The following is a 15,544-nucleotide window of genomic DNA, read 5'->3' on the forward strand; positions in this document are numbered from 1 at the left end:
ACTGTTCTCAGTGTTTGGGGAAGGCGCATTCAGGAAAAGTCTGCTCAGGTACAGCCATTTGTGGCTTGATTTTTAATGTAGTCTGTACATTATGGGTCACTAAATATCCGAGGTATGAAAGTGTTTCCTGAAAGTCCCATGTACAGAAATATGTACAAAACAAATATGTATATAAATGCACTAAAAGGGTTTCGTTGTCTTGGCAGATTAACCATTAAAATGTTTCTTAAAAGGAAACCAATGAGTTGTTAATTTTAAGAGATGTCTTTTTTCTTTTTTGAGGAGTTACTATTGCTCTTTAATAAGACAAAAGTACTCCTCATTCGATTACTCGATTATTCAATGGAATAATCGATAGAATACTCAATTACTAAAACAATCGATAGCTGCAGCCCTAATTTTAACCTTAATATGCTAATTTGTACAAAATTTGTTGTATAAAGGTTAAAATGCACGGTAATTTCATGTCTTAGCAGCACGATTGCACATAAAATGCGTACACATTTGCACTGTTAGAACAATCGATTGCCATACATATCGCTTTTAAAGATTAATGCGTACTTGCATACCAGTTATGTGCATCCGAACAGCATTGTATGTGGAGCCCATATGTATCAGAAGTGGTTAATTGGAAGAAATCTTTTGCTATGGATTGTGTGCTTCAAAAAAAAAAAAAGCTTTGGCCAATTTCTGGTTTTTCTTGGATGTGTTTCAACTGTATTTCATAGGAAATTTAGACCACTCAAGAGAACCATGCAGAGCTGGCATTGTTTATTGGCTGAAAAATGTCTATGGCTTAGACACCCAGAGAGGCCGCCGGAGGGCAGGGAGAGGACTATTTACGTCTCTTATGAAATCTCCTACTGCTCGTTATGTTAGATTGCTCTCACTGTTTCTTTTCCTTTGTTAGAGGTATATGTAGCGTAGCAGAATCAGGAGCGTAGCGGTGTGACTGAGGTTTAATTACTTCCTGGGAGCAGTGGTGGCAGTAGATATATGCGCTTATGTTTGTATGTGTGTGTCACGGGAAGATAACACACAGAACATTGTGGAGTTGGCAGAAGACCTGAGAAAGGATCATTAGGAAAGGCATGGTGTTTATATCTCCCCAATTAAATCAACATATTGCACAGACTGAGTTTTGGCTCCATGAAGTATTGATTTGTATGGCTGTGTTAATTGTGCACTTTCTCTTTCATGCACCAGTGAGTGTACCGTGGAAACGTAACGTACCGTAATTTGCACCACGCATGTCAGTTCAGGGGGCAGTTCAGAGGTGTTCCAGACCCTGAGCGCAAACTGGGGTGATGTGCTTGCGATTAGAAGGTCAGCAGTTCATATCACTTGTGACCGGCCAAGTGAATTCGCTGTTGAGCCCATAATCAAACCCCAGCTGCTTCAGAGACACTGGCTGATGCTGCTCTCCTAGTCCTCAATTATGTTGCTTTGAACAAAAGCATCCAATAAATAAATGCAAGGTAAACACAACAGAAAGTGGGGCATTTTGCACCTTTCCTGATTGTTGATGGGTGTCAGGGCACAAATCTTTTTCCAAAGCAGTGGCCTCATCATGTCCTTCCATTCGTCCACCTATCTTCTAATTGTTTAAGGTCATAGTGTTGCACTGTCTGATGTTCAGAAACAAAACAGACCTATTACTGGAGTTCAAGCCCACTGCAGTGTTTCTGTAGCAGGAACTACAGGGTGTGCTTCCAGGTGTCGTGTGACCTCTGTGGGATCTTCTGAATATAGACGAGGAGCCATGAGTCTTATGGATGGGCTAACTGTAGAGTAGCCTTATTGCAACCCTAAAGAAGATGTGTGAGAGGCAGTTATATGATGATTATTCTCCACCCCCAACACTTTTGTTTCCTGAGAGGAATGTTGGTGAGTGAGGGCAGACTTGAGTTGCTTTGCTAATGAAGGTACTATTTCACAAGGAATTTACAGTCGGCAGCTGTTCACTGCCGTCTTCTACGTCTGGGCGCAGTAATGGCCGCAGTAGTACAGCCAGAACACTCAATCCTGAATGCATTTACACCACCGTACCTTGCCTGGGGTTGATCTGCATCACATGCTTCTGAAAACTGATTTTGTGAAGTTACCACTCAGCAGTATAAAAAAAAACTTCCAGAAGAGTTCAGAGTCATGGATCCTATCCCAGGCATCGTAGGCCACAGGGCACTATCTCATGGTTTGCTCATATACTTTCAGAAATTTAGAAATTCATCTAACTGTATGTCCTTGGACTCTTTTTGGACACCTGTGTAGTATCGGGAAAACACGGACACACACAGCAGTGACTGTCGGTGTTAGCCAACATGCCACCTTCGCAGAAAAACAGGACTTTGTGAATCTTCTGCATTTTGTGAGACCTATGGCATACTGCATTTACACTAGTGGCCAAAATTGTGGAAACACCTAGTGTTTTTGGCTTTATGCTTTAAAAATTACTAGATGGTATTGATGGAAATGTTTATAAACAATCACAGAAGAAGCACATATCATACTCTGAAAGATTAAATAAGTAACTGGAGTAAGTGGAATAAAAGTTCTGCAATCTTTAAAAACTGGAAGCGTTTCCACAATTTTGGCCACTAGTGCATGACCTTGTTTGGCTGATGACAGTGTTGGTTTCTTACTGTTGTCTCCAGAGTTTGGCTGGTGGGAAATTGACCCTGAAACACCAGCTGCTGCAGGTCGTCCTCCGCGTGCTGAAGTACCGCATGATTCTCACAGGTACGTCCAGCTGGCTCCTGAACTCCATCCAGCTCCCAAGGATGGATGGTGCCGTAATATATGGGACACCCTGTTATAGTGTTCAAATGTGCTTAATTTTGCACAAGATTTGAATTATTAGATTATTTATGTCCATTTTCGTCTTCTAACAGATTACCTAAACAACCTCTCACCAGACTCCAAAGAATATGAAGACACACAAGGTAGTTCTTCTTTGATTCATCCATTTTCTGTAACCACAAGTCATATTCAGAGTCACAGGGGGTGCAGAGCCGAATCCAGAAGCTACAGACATGAAGGAGCGAACATCCCAGGATGAGGCACCAACCCATCTAGGGTTCACTCACACATATCTGCAGGCAATTAGCTCCAATTAACCTGAGCATGTTTCTTGACTGTGGGTTGAAACTGGAGTACCCAGAGGAAAGCCCACGACGACAGAGAGAAGGTGCAAGTTCCAGATACATGGAACCCTGACAGAGACTTGAACCCTAGTCTCAGGAGTGTGAGGCAACAGTGCTAAACAACACTTCTTCTATACACAGCCGTAAAAAAGTTCTGGCCCGTTCATAAAGCACTGAGGGGTCTGTATCTGCAAAGTGTCTGGCCATTGCCCCACTGCGGCTCCCTAAAGGAAACGATACCCGGTGTTAGAGTAGACCTCTTTGTGTGCAGAGTGATTCATTTATCACAAGACAGATGTGATATTTACAGGCTGGGGTATCTGCTGTCCTGTGCACCGGGGGTATAAATCATGGACTTAATGACAATGTGGCGCTATGTGGATACACAAGCGGCAATGTCATACATCAGCTGTACCTCGAAATGTAACACAATTCCGTGTGACACTATATGAAGTGATTCAGTGGCGTTACTCGAAGCTTATGACTCTCTGTGTGAGTATTCTGTCTCGGGGGTGGTGTGTAGCTCTGTGGGTTAAGACTCCGGACCTGTGATTGGTTCAGCTCCCATGGTCTGGCAGAGTGATGTCACTGTTAGGCCCTTAATCAAGACCCTCGATGCCAATTTCTCCAGGAACTAGCTGACCCTGTCCCTCGATTTGTATGCTGCTTTGAATTAAATGCATCTATTAAATAAATGAATGTGAATATATGGTGAGGCAGAGCTTTCTGTGTGATGGTACATCTTTCTGGGCCTCTACGTTCCCCCGTCTCCCTAAGTGGAGTGATCGTCAGTTTACAGGCCTCGGGCTGCACATTTGCACCTCTTATGCTTCCCATTATTAATGCTGCCAAAATGAGCACAGTGATGCCTCTTCTTCCTGTTTGCATCGCCAGCTGTACTCTCAATTGTCTCCGAAGCTGCCGACCGAGCGAACGACGGCCTGAAGCACGGGGTGAGCATCCTCAGCCTCCCAAAAGTGCATTTATGTGTTCTTCAGCTCCCATTTTCTGTCTCTGGTTTGTCGGGTGGAACATTCCATCGTTCAACTGGCACACATTGTATGAATTCACCAAATCCCCCCTGATGTTAGTAAAGTCCCAGCAATGGCAGTGTGGCAACTATAATGTTTTTTTATGCTTGAAATACAAAGGTAATAAGGAACAGAGGGCTGATAAACAAGAGATACAAGGGTTCTCAGTGTTACCCGTTAGTCACAGTTATCCCTCTGTATCCCTTAAGCAAGTTTCTGCTTTACATTTTCATTGGTCTCACAACAACAATCCAAGCAAAACTAGAGATTATTCATGTTCCAGGGATCAGGAAAGTGCAACATTCTGAAGTCAGTTTCTTTACTACTGCAGCAGGGCAGGACGTATTTATAACCACAGTCGGTACGTTTCTTTGTCTTTCTCACGTTCCCTGCTTCCATCACACTGACCTCAAAGTGACTCTGTTCCAGGACCTGATAGAAATTACATGCATGCAGAATTTTGCAGTACACAGCCACCTGGTCACCCTGGCTGTTTGTCCAAGTTGACCACTGGTGGCCAGACCATACAGGGGTCAATAGGTGTAGGAAGTTACTCACCCAGTTGCCCCTGACCCTCCCAGTCTCTCTAGCGATCACCCTTGCCAGTTAAGACAAAAGGGTCCACTATCTCGTTCTCCCTCTAATTAAATTCCCAGAAACTCTTCCCCTTCCTCCTTCCCCATGCTCTTCGCCCACAGAAACGTCATCCCTCCTGTCTGTCTTCCGTACAGGAGAACTTGCTGCGCCTGGTCCACATCGAGCACAGCGTCACAAGCCAGAGAGACCTGCTCCAGCCAGGAAGGGTGAGCTTTCTTCATGTTGATAAGGACTTTGTTTTTCAGGCTGTAAACACCGCAGTACCTTCTATGTCTCATATAACGAGTACTAGTACAGCCCCCCCAGGACCCAGAATAGGACAGCGGTTACAGAAGATGGATGGGTGGATGGATGGATAGTCCAGTCCCCAGACCCTATCCTATGTGGAGGAGGCTGATTTGTCTCATTTTCCTTTAAAAATGTGAGGATGATGGGGGACAGATCCCCAGGCTATTATTCACCAGCATGCCTGTTAGTGTGGCAGCTACTGCAACGCAGAGTCACTGCTAAGGGGTGTTCATGTCGTCAGAAAGTAACTATCATACTAACTGTCAAAACCAATGTGCTACAGTAGTTGAATGCAAGCTCACTCACCTTCAGACACCATACATTTAAAATAAACCTTGACTTCCATTTCAGTATGATAGGTAACGGGGAACAGACACGTGCAGCTCTGGAAAAAATTAAGGGACCACAGCACAATTATTTGTTTCACTCATTTCTGAATTTATGGGTGAAAAATATATTTTTTCTTGCGAACTGCAGCCTGGTTCTTCCCTGTTTCTCATTAAAGAAGGGCTTCTTCCTTGCTTTATGGGACTTCAGTCCTAATTCCAGGAAACTGATAAGTATCTCCAGTATCTCCTGCTTCACCTTATTTTTGTGTGCTGCTGTCTTAGAAATTTTGTGCCTGGAAGCAGCCTATCATGTAGCCTTCTGCCAGCAGAACCAGGATTAAACTGTGATTTAAAAATGCAGATTTTAAAGAAATAATACAAAGTGGTCTCTTAATTTTTTTCCAGAGCTGTATTTAAGATAATAGCTGGTAAGTGAATGCTGACAAAGACTCTATAAGAGAGCAGGTCACTGACACCTTCTCCAGACTGCCAGTCATTTAGTGCTCAGGTGAGAAATCCAGAGAGGACCAAGGAGCAGAAATAGGAGGGACTGAGACTGTGAACTGTGAGCTTTCAATAACATTCTTAGATGGACATTGTATTTTACTGTGTAGTTTTGTCATTACAATAACTGAATTACCGAAACAGCTTTACTCTAAACTGCATCCTTCTCATTTTGTCTTTAGTTGTTGCAGATTATTCTCTTCATTAAGTGGTAGCAATATAAAAGTGTTGCTGTTTATTAATTAAGACATATACCAGCAGTGATGAAGGGGTACTTTGCTTAAATGAAATTAAATGTTAGACGTGAAGTTGACCCATCTCACACTATGTTCCTTGCTGTCTTAATTTAAATGCTGGAGTTTGATATTATTTTTTTCTATAGCATCTTCACTGGATTACTGTCTTCTTCCATCTTTCATTATGTCTTTGTATTGCTCAGTTGTGTTATTTCTTTTGTATTATCTCTGTCTGTCATTGTTGGCATTGTGATGTTGACTGTGTGTGCCACAGGTGTTTGTGAAGGAAGGCACTCTGATGAAAGTTTCTAGAAAAAGCAGACAACCCCGACATTTATTTCTGGTAGGTTGACAGCACATAATAAAGTCACTTTCTTTAGAACTGTTCTTTATTGTCATTAAACATGTTGTTTAGCTTAGGTATAAGCCAATTCCTTCTTTGTTTCTAAGACAGTAAAAATGCATTCTTGCATTCCAGAACTCTCATTTATGTGGGTGTTGCCAAATAACAGTATTTCCAAGTTCTCTACTGCTTTTGTGTAACAGGATTCCAATTGTTCTGCCTCGGTGACTGATGATGTAATAATGGTAGTTGATGTAAGAGTGTTGGTGTGTTTTTCCCCGAGGAGTCTAACAGTATTTATGTAATGTTCCACTCAGTGTTCAGTGAGTGCTAAATTACATGCAGATGTTGGCTGATGGGTAACACAGTGGTGAACTCTCAAAGTTATTTGCTTGCCACCAACTTTCAGCGACAGCAGTGTGTCTTTTAGCTCTTTGCGTCAAGATGCCGCGTCTTCAAGACTAATGATGCTTGTGTATTAAGTGCAGGGGAAAAAGCTAGAATGAAATCCACAAGACTTGTCCTACCGGGAACTGACATTGTGATGTGTTTGTTAACTTTATCATACCCTGTGTCTTGAGTTTCGTTGCACTAAAGATGACCAGTAGGCTGCATGTAGGTCACTGTCACAGCCACTCCCGACACACCCCACCCTAGAAGCCAGCCCAAGGACCCTCAGTGCAGCTGTAAGGGGGGGGGGGCGATGCATAGCGGCCTGTAAATGGTAGCAAAGACACCAGGCTGCCCCCCACCCCATTCCAGGGCTTCTGCGGCCAGCCCTGTTATTGAAAGCGCTGTTTCCTGACGGGATGTTTGGAGTGGTTTACTGATACCAGTATCCTGTCCAGGTACAGCGTCGACAAGACTGCGAAGGCTAGGCTGTTCATTTGAGATTATGCAGAGTATTCATTCAAGAACCAGTAGGCAGACATTTGTCTCATGGAATCAGAAGACAGTTTGCAAATGTTAATGATGATGATGCCATGGCTTCCAAACCACTAGAATTGAGTAGAGCATTACTTTAGATTAATTAACTCGTGTCTGTAACATCAGTGAAAGAGCTGCATTTTTCTGCTTAAATCAAACCATGAATATTTTTTAGTATATTATGGAGTATATCATTTCTGCATAGCACAGACCTTCTATAGTACGGCTGCATTCACATAGAGTATTGCAAAAGTCTGACATTGTCATCTGCTCAGTTGTCCTTTATACATGTATTTTGTCACCCCTGTCATCTGTAATACGGCAGAGGCAGTGCCAGGGCAGTTATACCGCGTGAAGACAAAGCTGTTCGTGGGCTTCTTGTTTCTAATGGCAACAAATGAAGGTTGATAGATGCACTGAGTATAGTGTGTATGACTGAAACCATAATGATGTCTTGAGGGCTAGGGGCCAAGGTGAAAAGCGGGGTACCTCTACTGGATTAATGGTTTATGGGTAGAGGGAAATTTATGAGGCAATAAGTATATTGAGTCAAGAAAAGTCACAATTTAACCAGACATTTTGACAGCCCCCCCCCCCCCCCCATTTATAACTCTGCAAAGTGATACATCACCTTGGGAGAGTGATACTTTGAGGGAGGCAAGTTAGGGAGTTAAAAAAACAGGAGTGAATGAGAAGCACGACGCTGTGACAGATTGCACCTCCTGCCCTCGAAGGGGGCATCTCCTCCTTTGCTTTGTGCTCCCCTGGTCGTCCCAGAACCGCTCAGAGCAGCAGAAGAGCCTAGATACAAGGCACTGTTACACATAAAATAACTCCTTTTGTTCATCAGGCTTTGGAATCCAGTTTGGAATGTTATACTTGGGCCTAAAAGAGGTTTCCTCAAGGAGTGAGATGTTTTATATACTATGAAGATGTTTTATATACTATGAAGATGTTTTTTGCAGTCTGATTCTTTTTTTCCAGCGCCTTTCTAAGGAATATTCAAAAGTCTGCACAACTGGTCATCAAATTCTCGCAACTCAGAACTAACAAAAATCTCCCTTGTTCATGACCGTACATATATAAGGGTCTGAAACCTGTGTAGATAGTTTTTATCATTGAACAGTGATGTTAGTTATTGAAGTCTGCAGGTCCCTCTTGTGGAGGATCCTGCACATGACAGTTCTGTGGGCACAATGCCAAAGACATTCTAGTTGAAACCTCATTTGGTCCCTGTTTCACTCACGCAGATGAATGATTTGTTGCTGTACACCTTCCCGCAACAAGATGGGAAATACAGACTGAAGAACACCCTCCCACTCACTGGAATGAAGGTGACACTTTTCCGTATGAATGTAGTAACCTGATATGACATTTAGTGAGAAATGTTGGCACGACATGCTGCCGTTTCTGGTTTCAGGTGAGCAAGCCCATCCTAGAAAATGTGCAAAATGCCTTAAAGATCGAGGTGACTGACATCTCCATCACCCTGTCATCCAGGTGTGTTTCCAATGCCTTTGCCCGCCTGGTCCTAATGCCCACCGGCTTGTAACCCTTTCGCTGTGGCTTTGGGAGGACTTGAATTCTCTCTCCACTCCCGCAGCTCATGTGGCGAGCGAGACGAGTGGTTTCACGCCCTCAGTCGGACTGTGGAGAGCCATGGCCGGGGGCAGGGCGCATCTCGTAACCCCAGCAGCGAGGTGAGGAGGGCGTTGGGGCGGCTGACGCAGGTCAGACCCACTTTACAGGCGTCACATGGACACCCAACCCTGACCGTGCCCCCCCCCCCCCGCCCCCGCAGGCTAGAGAGAAGGTCCGGATGTCACTGGGAGAGACGGCGCCCACCCTGGTCCCGGTGTCCCACGTCATGATGTGCATGAACTGCGCCTCTGACTTCTCTCTCATGTTACGTCGGCACCATTGCCATGCCTGCGGGAAGGTGAGCAGAGAAGCAGCGTCGCATTAACCGCGGGGCTGCAAAAATCGCATGATTCACGTAGTGGAACTCCTAGCCTCTCTCACTAGTTCGTGTGCCCCCCCCCCGGCGACAGATCATCTGCCGGGGCTGTTCCAGGAACAAATACCCACTCAAGTACCTCAAAGACAGGATGGCTAAAGTATGCGATCGCTGCTACGCTGAGCTGAAGAAACAAGGTAGCCTGTCGTGCCGACACCAACACTCAACACCCTATGCGGGCGACAGTGCAAGTCATGGAGACACCTGGTTACATTCGGGCACCCTAAGTCTCCCGCTGTCCATAGGGGGCGCCGTGGATGATGTCCGCGGCAGCGCGAGTCCTCGAATCAGCCGTTCCAGTCGGCCACTCTCTGCCGTCTTCCAGAACATCCACCCCCCAAACCTGTGGAGAAGCAGAAAGACAACGGCCACGTTCAACCAGGTAAACGTGCCCGTTCCGAAGCGACGCCGACAGGAAGTGACGGAGCAGAGGAGCGTATGGCCAAGCACAGGCTTCCCACAGCCTTTCCAAAATCCCAAATAAGTATCGTCCTCCCCTTGGCTGCAGGTGACTGTGGAGCCGGAGGGCTCGGCGATCCCCGGCACGACACACTGCTGCAAGAGGAGCAAGAGAAACTGGAAGAGGCTGTGGTTCCTCATCAAAGACAAGGTGCTCAACATATTCTCATGCAGTTCATCCTGCCTCCTCACAAACCAGTTTGTCTGTTTATATGCGATTTGAGCCACCATTTTGAAATCCGTACACTGTCAGTAGGGACTTTAACAGCAGTAGAGATACATAATCAGATTTGTATGCTGTACACATGTGCCTGTACGTACCCTCACTATCTGCATATAACCAGCACCATCAAAGCCAAAATCTGTGCAGTGTGGTTGTTGCTCTTCACCCTTTTAACATCTTTCTGTTATTTTGTTACAGAGCTTGTGTGGGGTATGATTAGTGTTTAAATGACTGCCCTTGACTTAGAATGTAGCAAGTTTGTTTGAGACCAGGGGCGTAGTTTGAGATGGGTGGGGGGGGGCTGATAGCAAACTATTCATGCCTTAAGCCAGTAAATACACATTTATTTGGGGGGGGGTTAAAAAAACATTTTAGGGGGGCTTTACAGACTGTTGTACAGACCAAGGTCTGAGTCTGCTTTGCGGGATGTTCACCTTCGATGGCACAGGACAAGATAGCTACAGAGAGCCTCCCTTTGCTGGGCTTCACACTGAAGCTGCCAGACACGCCAGAAGCAGGAGACACATCCAGCAACATCTTCCAGCTTTACCACAAGAAGGCTCTGTACTGTACCATTACAGCGGAGGACAGCACTGTTCCCAGGTCAGTGTCAGAGGACACCGTCATTTATTCCTTGACCTTTCTCACCCTGTTGGTCTTTCAGTTGTGACGTTAACTTCTGATTAGCTCAATGGCCTTTATACCTACACATAAACAGGACCGCCACAACTGGCCTGAATGGACATTTAATGAGTAGACCAGATGGTCCACGTAACAAAACTAACTTGTTAATGTCCACTGGCCCAATAATTGTTCCACAGTTTGAGTCAGTGATTTGTAGTCACTATGGCAGCATTTCTTGAGATTTTTATAACTTTCTCAGTAATAAAGCCTAGAGCAATATGACTGTACGGATTCCAGCAGGTTTGTGTGTCTGGATAATGCACTGATGTCGCTTGTTGTGTGTTACAGATGGATTAACGCCATTGAAGAGGCCACAGTTTTATAGCAGCCATCCAAACGCTCAGTGACCCTCATCTAAGATGTGTCCTCCAATTTTGGCCAAGTCCTTAATTTCTGCTCCTCGGAATGTAAAAATGTGAATGCATACAGGAGACTTTTGATTTCCATGAACTGACTGGTGTAATTGATATTTTGTACAGAAACCAAACACAATTGTTTTCATGCATGTTTAGCGTGTGGTGTTGAGGACTAACTTCCATAAGAACTGTCCTTAGTTTTGCCTGCTTTTTCTATAAGTCCTAAATGGAGTTTTAATATTATCCACAGGTCATTTCAGTGCACATCATCTTTCCTGATCAAGTCCATAATGAATAGTATAGTAGAACATAATATCACATTATCTTCCTTTTTGATGCTGCTAGTTATTCACGTGTTCAAGTTTTAAAAGGTCATTTTCGGTTGCCTTGCCTAGAAACCAACAAATTTACATTTCAGTATCTAAATGAAGATTATGGTGGCAGAAGCAGGAGCGAAGCCCCAACATTCTCTTATAACATCTTCTGTTAATCTAATGTTTACATTTTTCTGCCAGGCTTGATTACACATACTTTCAGTGGCCACTATATTAGGTACACATAGCTAGTACTAGGCAGGACCTACATTTGCCAGAAGAACTATTTCATAGGTAGATGAGTTGTGAAAGGAGAGAAGCCATTCTACATACCAGTGCTGCTCTGAACTGTCATATTCCTCTTACCTTATTAGCTTTAATGAGTCTGCCCATTATCCTCTGACTCTTATCATTAACAAGGCTTTTCCCATTGACTGGATGGTTTGTCCATCACTCCATTCTCGAAAAAAACTCCAGACACCGTAGTGGAAAAAATGCCAGGAGAACGCCTGTTTCTGATGCTGGAAGCAGCACATCTGACACCTCCAATCAAGCCTTGTCCAAAATCACTTAGATAATTCTTAGTTAGATCAGAACCTCAACCTCGTGACCCCGTTTGCATATTGCATATATTTGCTGCTTGCATTAACAATCAGGTGTACCTAACAAACTGGCCGCTGAGTGTGTCACACTCATGTGCATCTGCATTCCCCAAAATTCAAGGTCAGCCCAATGACAACACGCATGCTTTTCTCCCATACGTGACCTATCCTCCAAGGCATGCCTTGGTAAATTCATTTCTCTTTAAATACTAAGAGCCAGCACAGTTTAGGGGCCAGTTTTGACATATTCCTTACTACATGCAACCCACAACCAGCAAACCCGTACAGATACAGACATAATGCTTAAGCATGAGGCTAGTCAGGCTAACCTAGTTAGCTTATACATTCCTTAGCCTTTGACCTTGTCAATACTGCTGTTCAACTATGTATGTCCCTGTCATGGTTGGTGTTTTCAATGTCCCATAAAACTCTGTATGGATGAGGCTCTTCCTCTCTGACTTTTCTCTTGGTTTCACTTTTTGCAGCCTAAGCACATTATTTTCTGAGGTCTCTGCTGTATTTTCCTTGTGCCCACATCACCAAGCAGCTGTTTTATTTTTAGCCCGAGACTCCATTTATCGAGCACCTCCGTGTAGTTTTCTGTCACCTATATGCGTCATTGGAAGTCTGTCGGGGTACAAATGTCCACAGTTTTAAGCACTACAGCCCGGATGGAATTCACCATTTTTTGCCCAGTGCTGATTTTATGGATTTTTGCGAATGCCTTTGTGAACATGTCGCATGTGCTGTAAGAAGAAAAACTCAAAAAACTCAAAGTCAGCACAAAAAAGTTATGCATGCGCTTGACCATCTGGAGATGCTTCTAGAAAACATTCTGCACGATCACTAGTCACCTGCACAATGGCTGAGAGCATTTTATCTAGGGGTTTTCAAGGAAGTGTCTGCCTTGTTTCCTTAGCCAACACCCAACAAGAACAAAATATTTGCTGACCAGATTCAACTCCAAGGGTCAAATGCACATCAAAACCATTTTGCTCAAAGATAATATAAAATATCAGTGTTTACATCCTGTCCATGCTGTATCCAGCCTCATGTCAGGCCATATGGTTAGACTGTGTGCCAGGACAAGCAATTAGAAGATGGATGGATGGATTGATTAATAGTACTTATATCATTCTGGCTCTTCTAGGATTGTCTTTTATTTATGGTTTAAGAATTTTTTTTCCTTTAAACACTTAAAAATTCACGTTTTGAATGGCTATGTCCAAAGGTTTTAGTAAATTAATGGTTACTGCAGTTTTTAATTCAGTTTTAAGAGGTGATATTAATAAATCAGTTGTGGAATATTAGTAAGTAACTTTGTGAGGAACAGTAACTTTTCAGACAAATTGTAATTCTTTAACCTGAAACTGGCCTTGACACGGGGGTGGGGTTTGTGTATATTAAACTACAACATGACAGGTATATTCCCCTAGGCACGAGTATCTGAATGGATCTTTCCATTAGAGAACTCATTTCACTGGATCTGGTTTAAAAATCTTTCCCCCCATCTTATGTACTGTATTTTTGAAATGGCCTTGCAATATAATAAATGTAAATATATACATATTAAAAAATAAGCATTTTTATGTTATTTGCATCTAGAATAAAAAGGGATGTAATTATTCCTTCCTCCAGCGTTATTTTGTTATGTCATTATTATTTTACTTTGCCCTAAGCCGAAATAAAGTTTGGTGGTGGAATGTGTCCTCTTTGATAGTGATTACTGTAGCATAGCCTGCTTGTGTAATGAATCCTTAAATAATGTAGATATATGTATATATAAAACACTTAGTGCTTAGTAAAGTTAGGTCTGATTCCAAAGGACAAGCGCCCTAAATAAAACGTGAATTTTAAATAAAATGCAAGATTTATAAAAAATGAAAATAATCCTTAAATAGCTGCCCTGCGTGCAAATTGGTTGTATTCAAGTTCTGGACACTGTCTGTTGTAATACATGTCATGTCCGCTAGGTGGCAGCATCCGCAAAGTGAAACCGAGCAATGTGTAACGGCAGATTGACCAATAGTTAGTCTGGCAGTATAATAATAATATAAAAGACGATTATAGTTTTAACATTCTATAAACCGCTCTTTAATTTGATATATTTACATGTTTTAAATGAATAATAGTGATGCAAAATATTTTTTTCTATTTGTAAGCTACCTGCCGTTATTGGTAGGTGGCTAACGTCACTTAACGATTTGCGTGCATATGCATTTTTAGAGACGGAAATATTTTTCCCATTTAATTTTTATCACTGTATTATTAATGACCGCGACATAAATAGGACACGACAGGCAGCTTCCAGGAAATTTCCAATGAAAAGGCTCGTTGGAGGTTTGGGGTCGTTGTGTATACACCAGCATTTTTATCCAGGACAGCAGGGGGAGGGAAACAGACATAGAAAAGGTCAGGGCTACGCTGTTTCTTGGGCTCCCTGGTGTTCAGCTGACCCAGAATTGTCGGAAAGAGAGGTAAATTAGGAAAAGTTTTTTTTCTTTCTTTCTGAAGGACTTGAAAGTTATGGGCATCTTGTTCCATTTTTAACATAGGACAATTTATTGTTCAACCCCTTGTTGTGCGTGCATGCGCGCGCACATACGCCCTAACAGTTCGTTTAGGAGGACAGGATTTATAATATACTGTCAGTTCTGAAATACCGTACAATTAAATTAATGATTACGATGATCTCATTTTAAATATGTGCTTAATTATTTCTTTAAGGCTACTTATATGTCGTTACTTATATCTAGTTCAAGGAATCGCCCATTTCCACCTTAAATTTATAATTGTTATTGAAATTCATTAAATTTTTGTATTATCCCATGAATAGCACATAGTAACATGTCCGAGATGCTCACAGTATGGGAAACGACAGGGAAAAACTAATTTTCAAATTGGTTAAAAAACAAAAACATTGATCAAACAGCCAAACCAGATGGGAAATAATGATGCTAGAAATTATTTTTTGTCATTTTATATGTAATGTAAAAATATATGTGCGATTTCATGTATAAATACTTGAACAGCTAATTTGACAACTCGATGAATTATCCAGAAAGAAGGCTCGTCTCTTCATCAACAACTTTTCCAGTAGTCGTTGGTCTGTCTTTGTAATGATCGATCACAGAAGATCCAAGTGCAGTATATCAGGATGTTTAGTTCGGAAGCTCAAATCGACGTCAGAGACAGGCAGGGCCAAAACCGGTGAGTCAGAGAAGCAAACCAATCTGAAGACGTAATCCAAAGGGGAGAATGCAGGTACGCGAATGGATCGGTAACAAGGCAACCAAATCCAGGACACAGGCAGGAATCGGAAGCCCAAAAACCAGAAAAACAGACCATACACGGAAAGGCTCTGTAGGTCAGCGCTGGGCTTAAATCAGGTAACTAATCACCGAAGATGCGATGCAGCTGTTCAGACCTCCGCTGATGACGACGGCTGGAGGCGTGGCGGTCACGTGAAGGTGGGCGTGGGCGGGGCTGAT

At 43.0% G+C, this 15,544-nt stretch overlaps 1 protein-coding gene across 3 annotated transcripts in view; it reads left to right on the top strand.

Annotated features, from left to right (window-relative positions):
- Positions 1-13,678, top strand: part of LOC111840566 (FYVE, RhoGEF and PH domain-containing protein 5-like) — a 38,691-nt gene extending 25,013 nt beyond the window's left edge. For all 3 annotated transcript variants that reach the window (XM_023805528.2, XM_023805529.2, XM_023805527.2), the window contains exons 8-21: positions 2,655-2,739; positions 2,892-2,942; positions 4,038-4,096; positions 4,906-4,977; positions 6,403-6,471; positions 8,649-8,732; positions 8,819-8,898; positions 9,002-9,098; positions 9,200-9,337; positions 9,450-9,552; positions 9,661-9,797; positions 9,924-10,025; positions 10,546-10,700; positions 11,070-13,678. In XM_023805528.2, the coding sequence (XP_023661296.2) occupies positions 2,655-2,739; positions 2,892-2,942; positions 4,038-4,096; positions 4,906-4,977; positions 6,403-6,471; positions 8,649-8,732; positions 8,819-8,898; positions 9,002-9,098; positions 9,200-9,337; positions 9,450-9,552; positions 9,661-9,797; positions 9,924-10,025; positions 10,546-10,700; positions 11,070-11,106 (1,269 nt within the window). In that variant the 3' untranslated portion in view covers positions 11,107-13,678. The remainder of the gene's footprint in view (positions 1-2,654; positions 2,740-2,891; positions 2,943-4,037; positions 4,097-4,905; positions 4,978-6,402; positions 6,472-8,648; positions 8,733-8,818; positions 8,899-9,001; positions 9,099-9,199; positions 9,338-9,449; positions 9,553-9,660; positions 9,798-9,923; positions 10,026-10,545; positions 10,701-11,069) is intronic.
- The last annotated feature ends 1,866 nt before the right edge of the window (positions 13,679-15,544 follow it).

This window comes from Paramormyrops kingsleyae, chromosome 6 (genome assembly GCF_048594095.1).
Source record: "Paramormyrops kingsleyae isolate MSU_618 chromosome 6, PKINGS_0.4, whole genome shotgun sequence".
NCBI classification, from domain to species: Eukaryota; Metazoa; Chordata; class Actinopteri; order Osteoglossiformes; family Mormyridae; genus Paramormyrops; species Paramormyrops kingsleyae.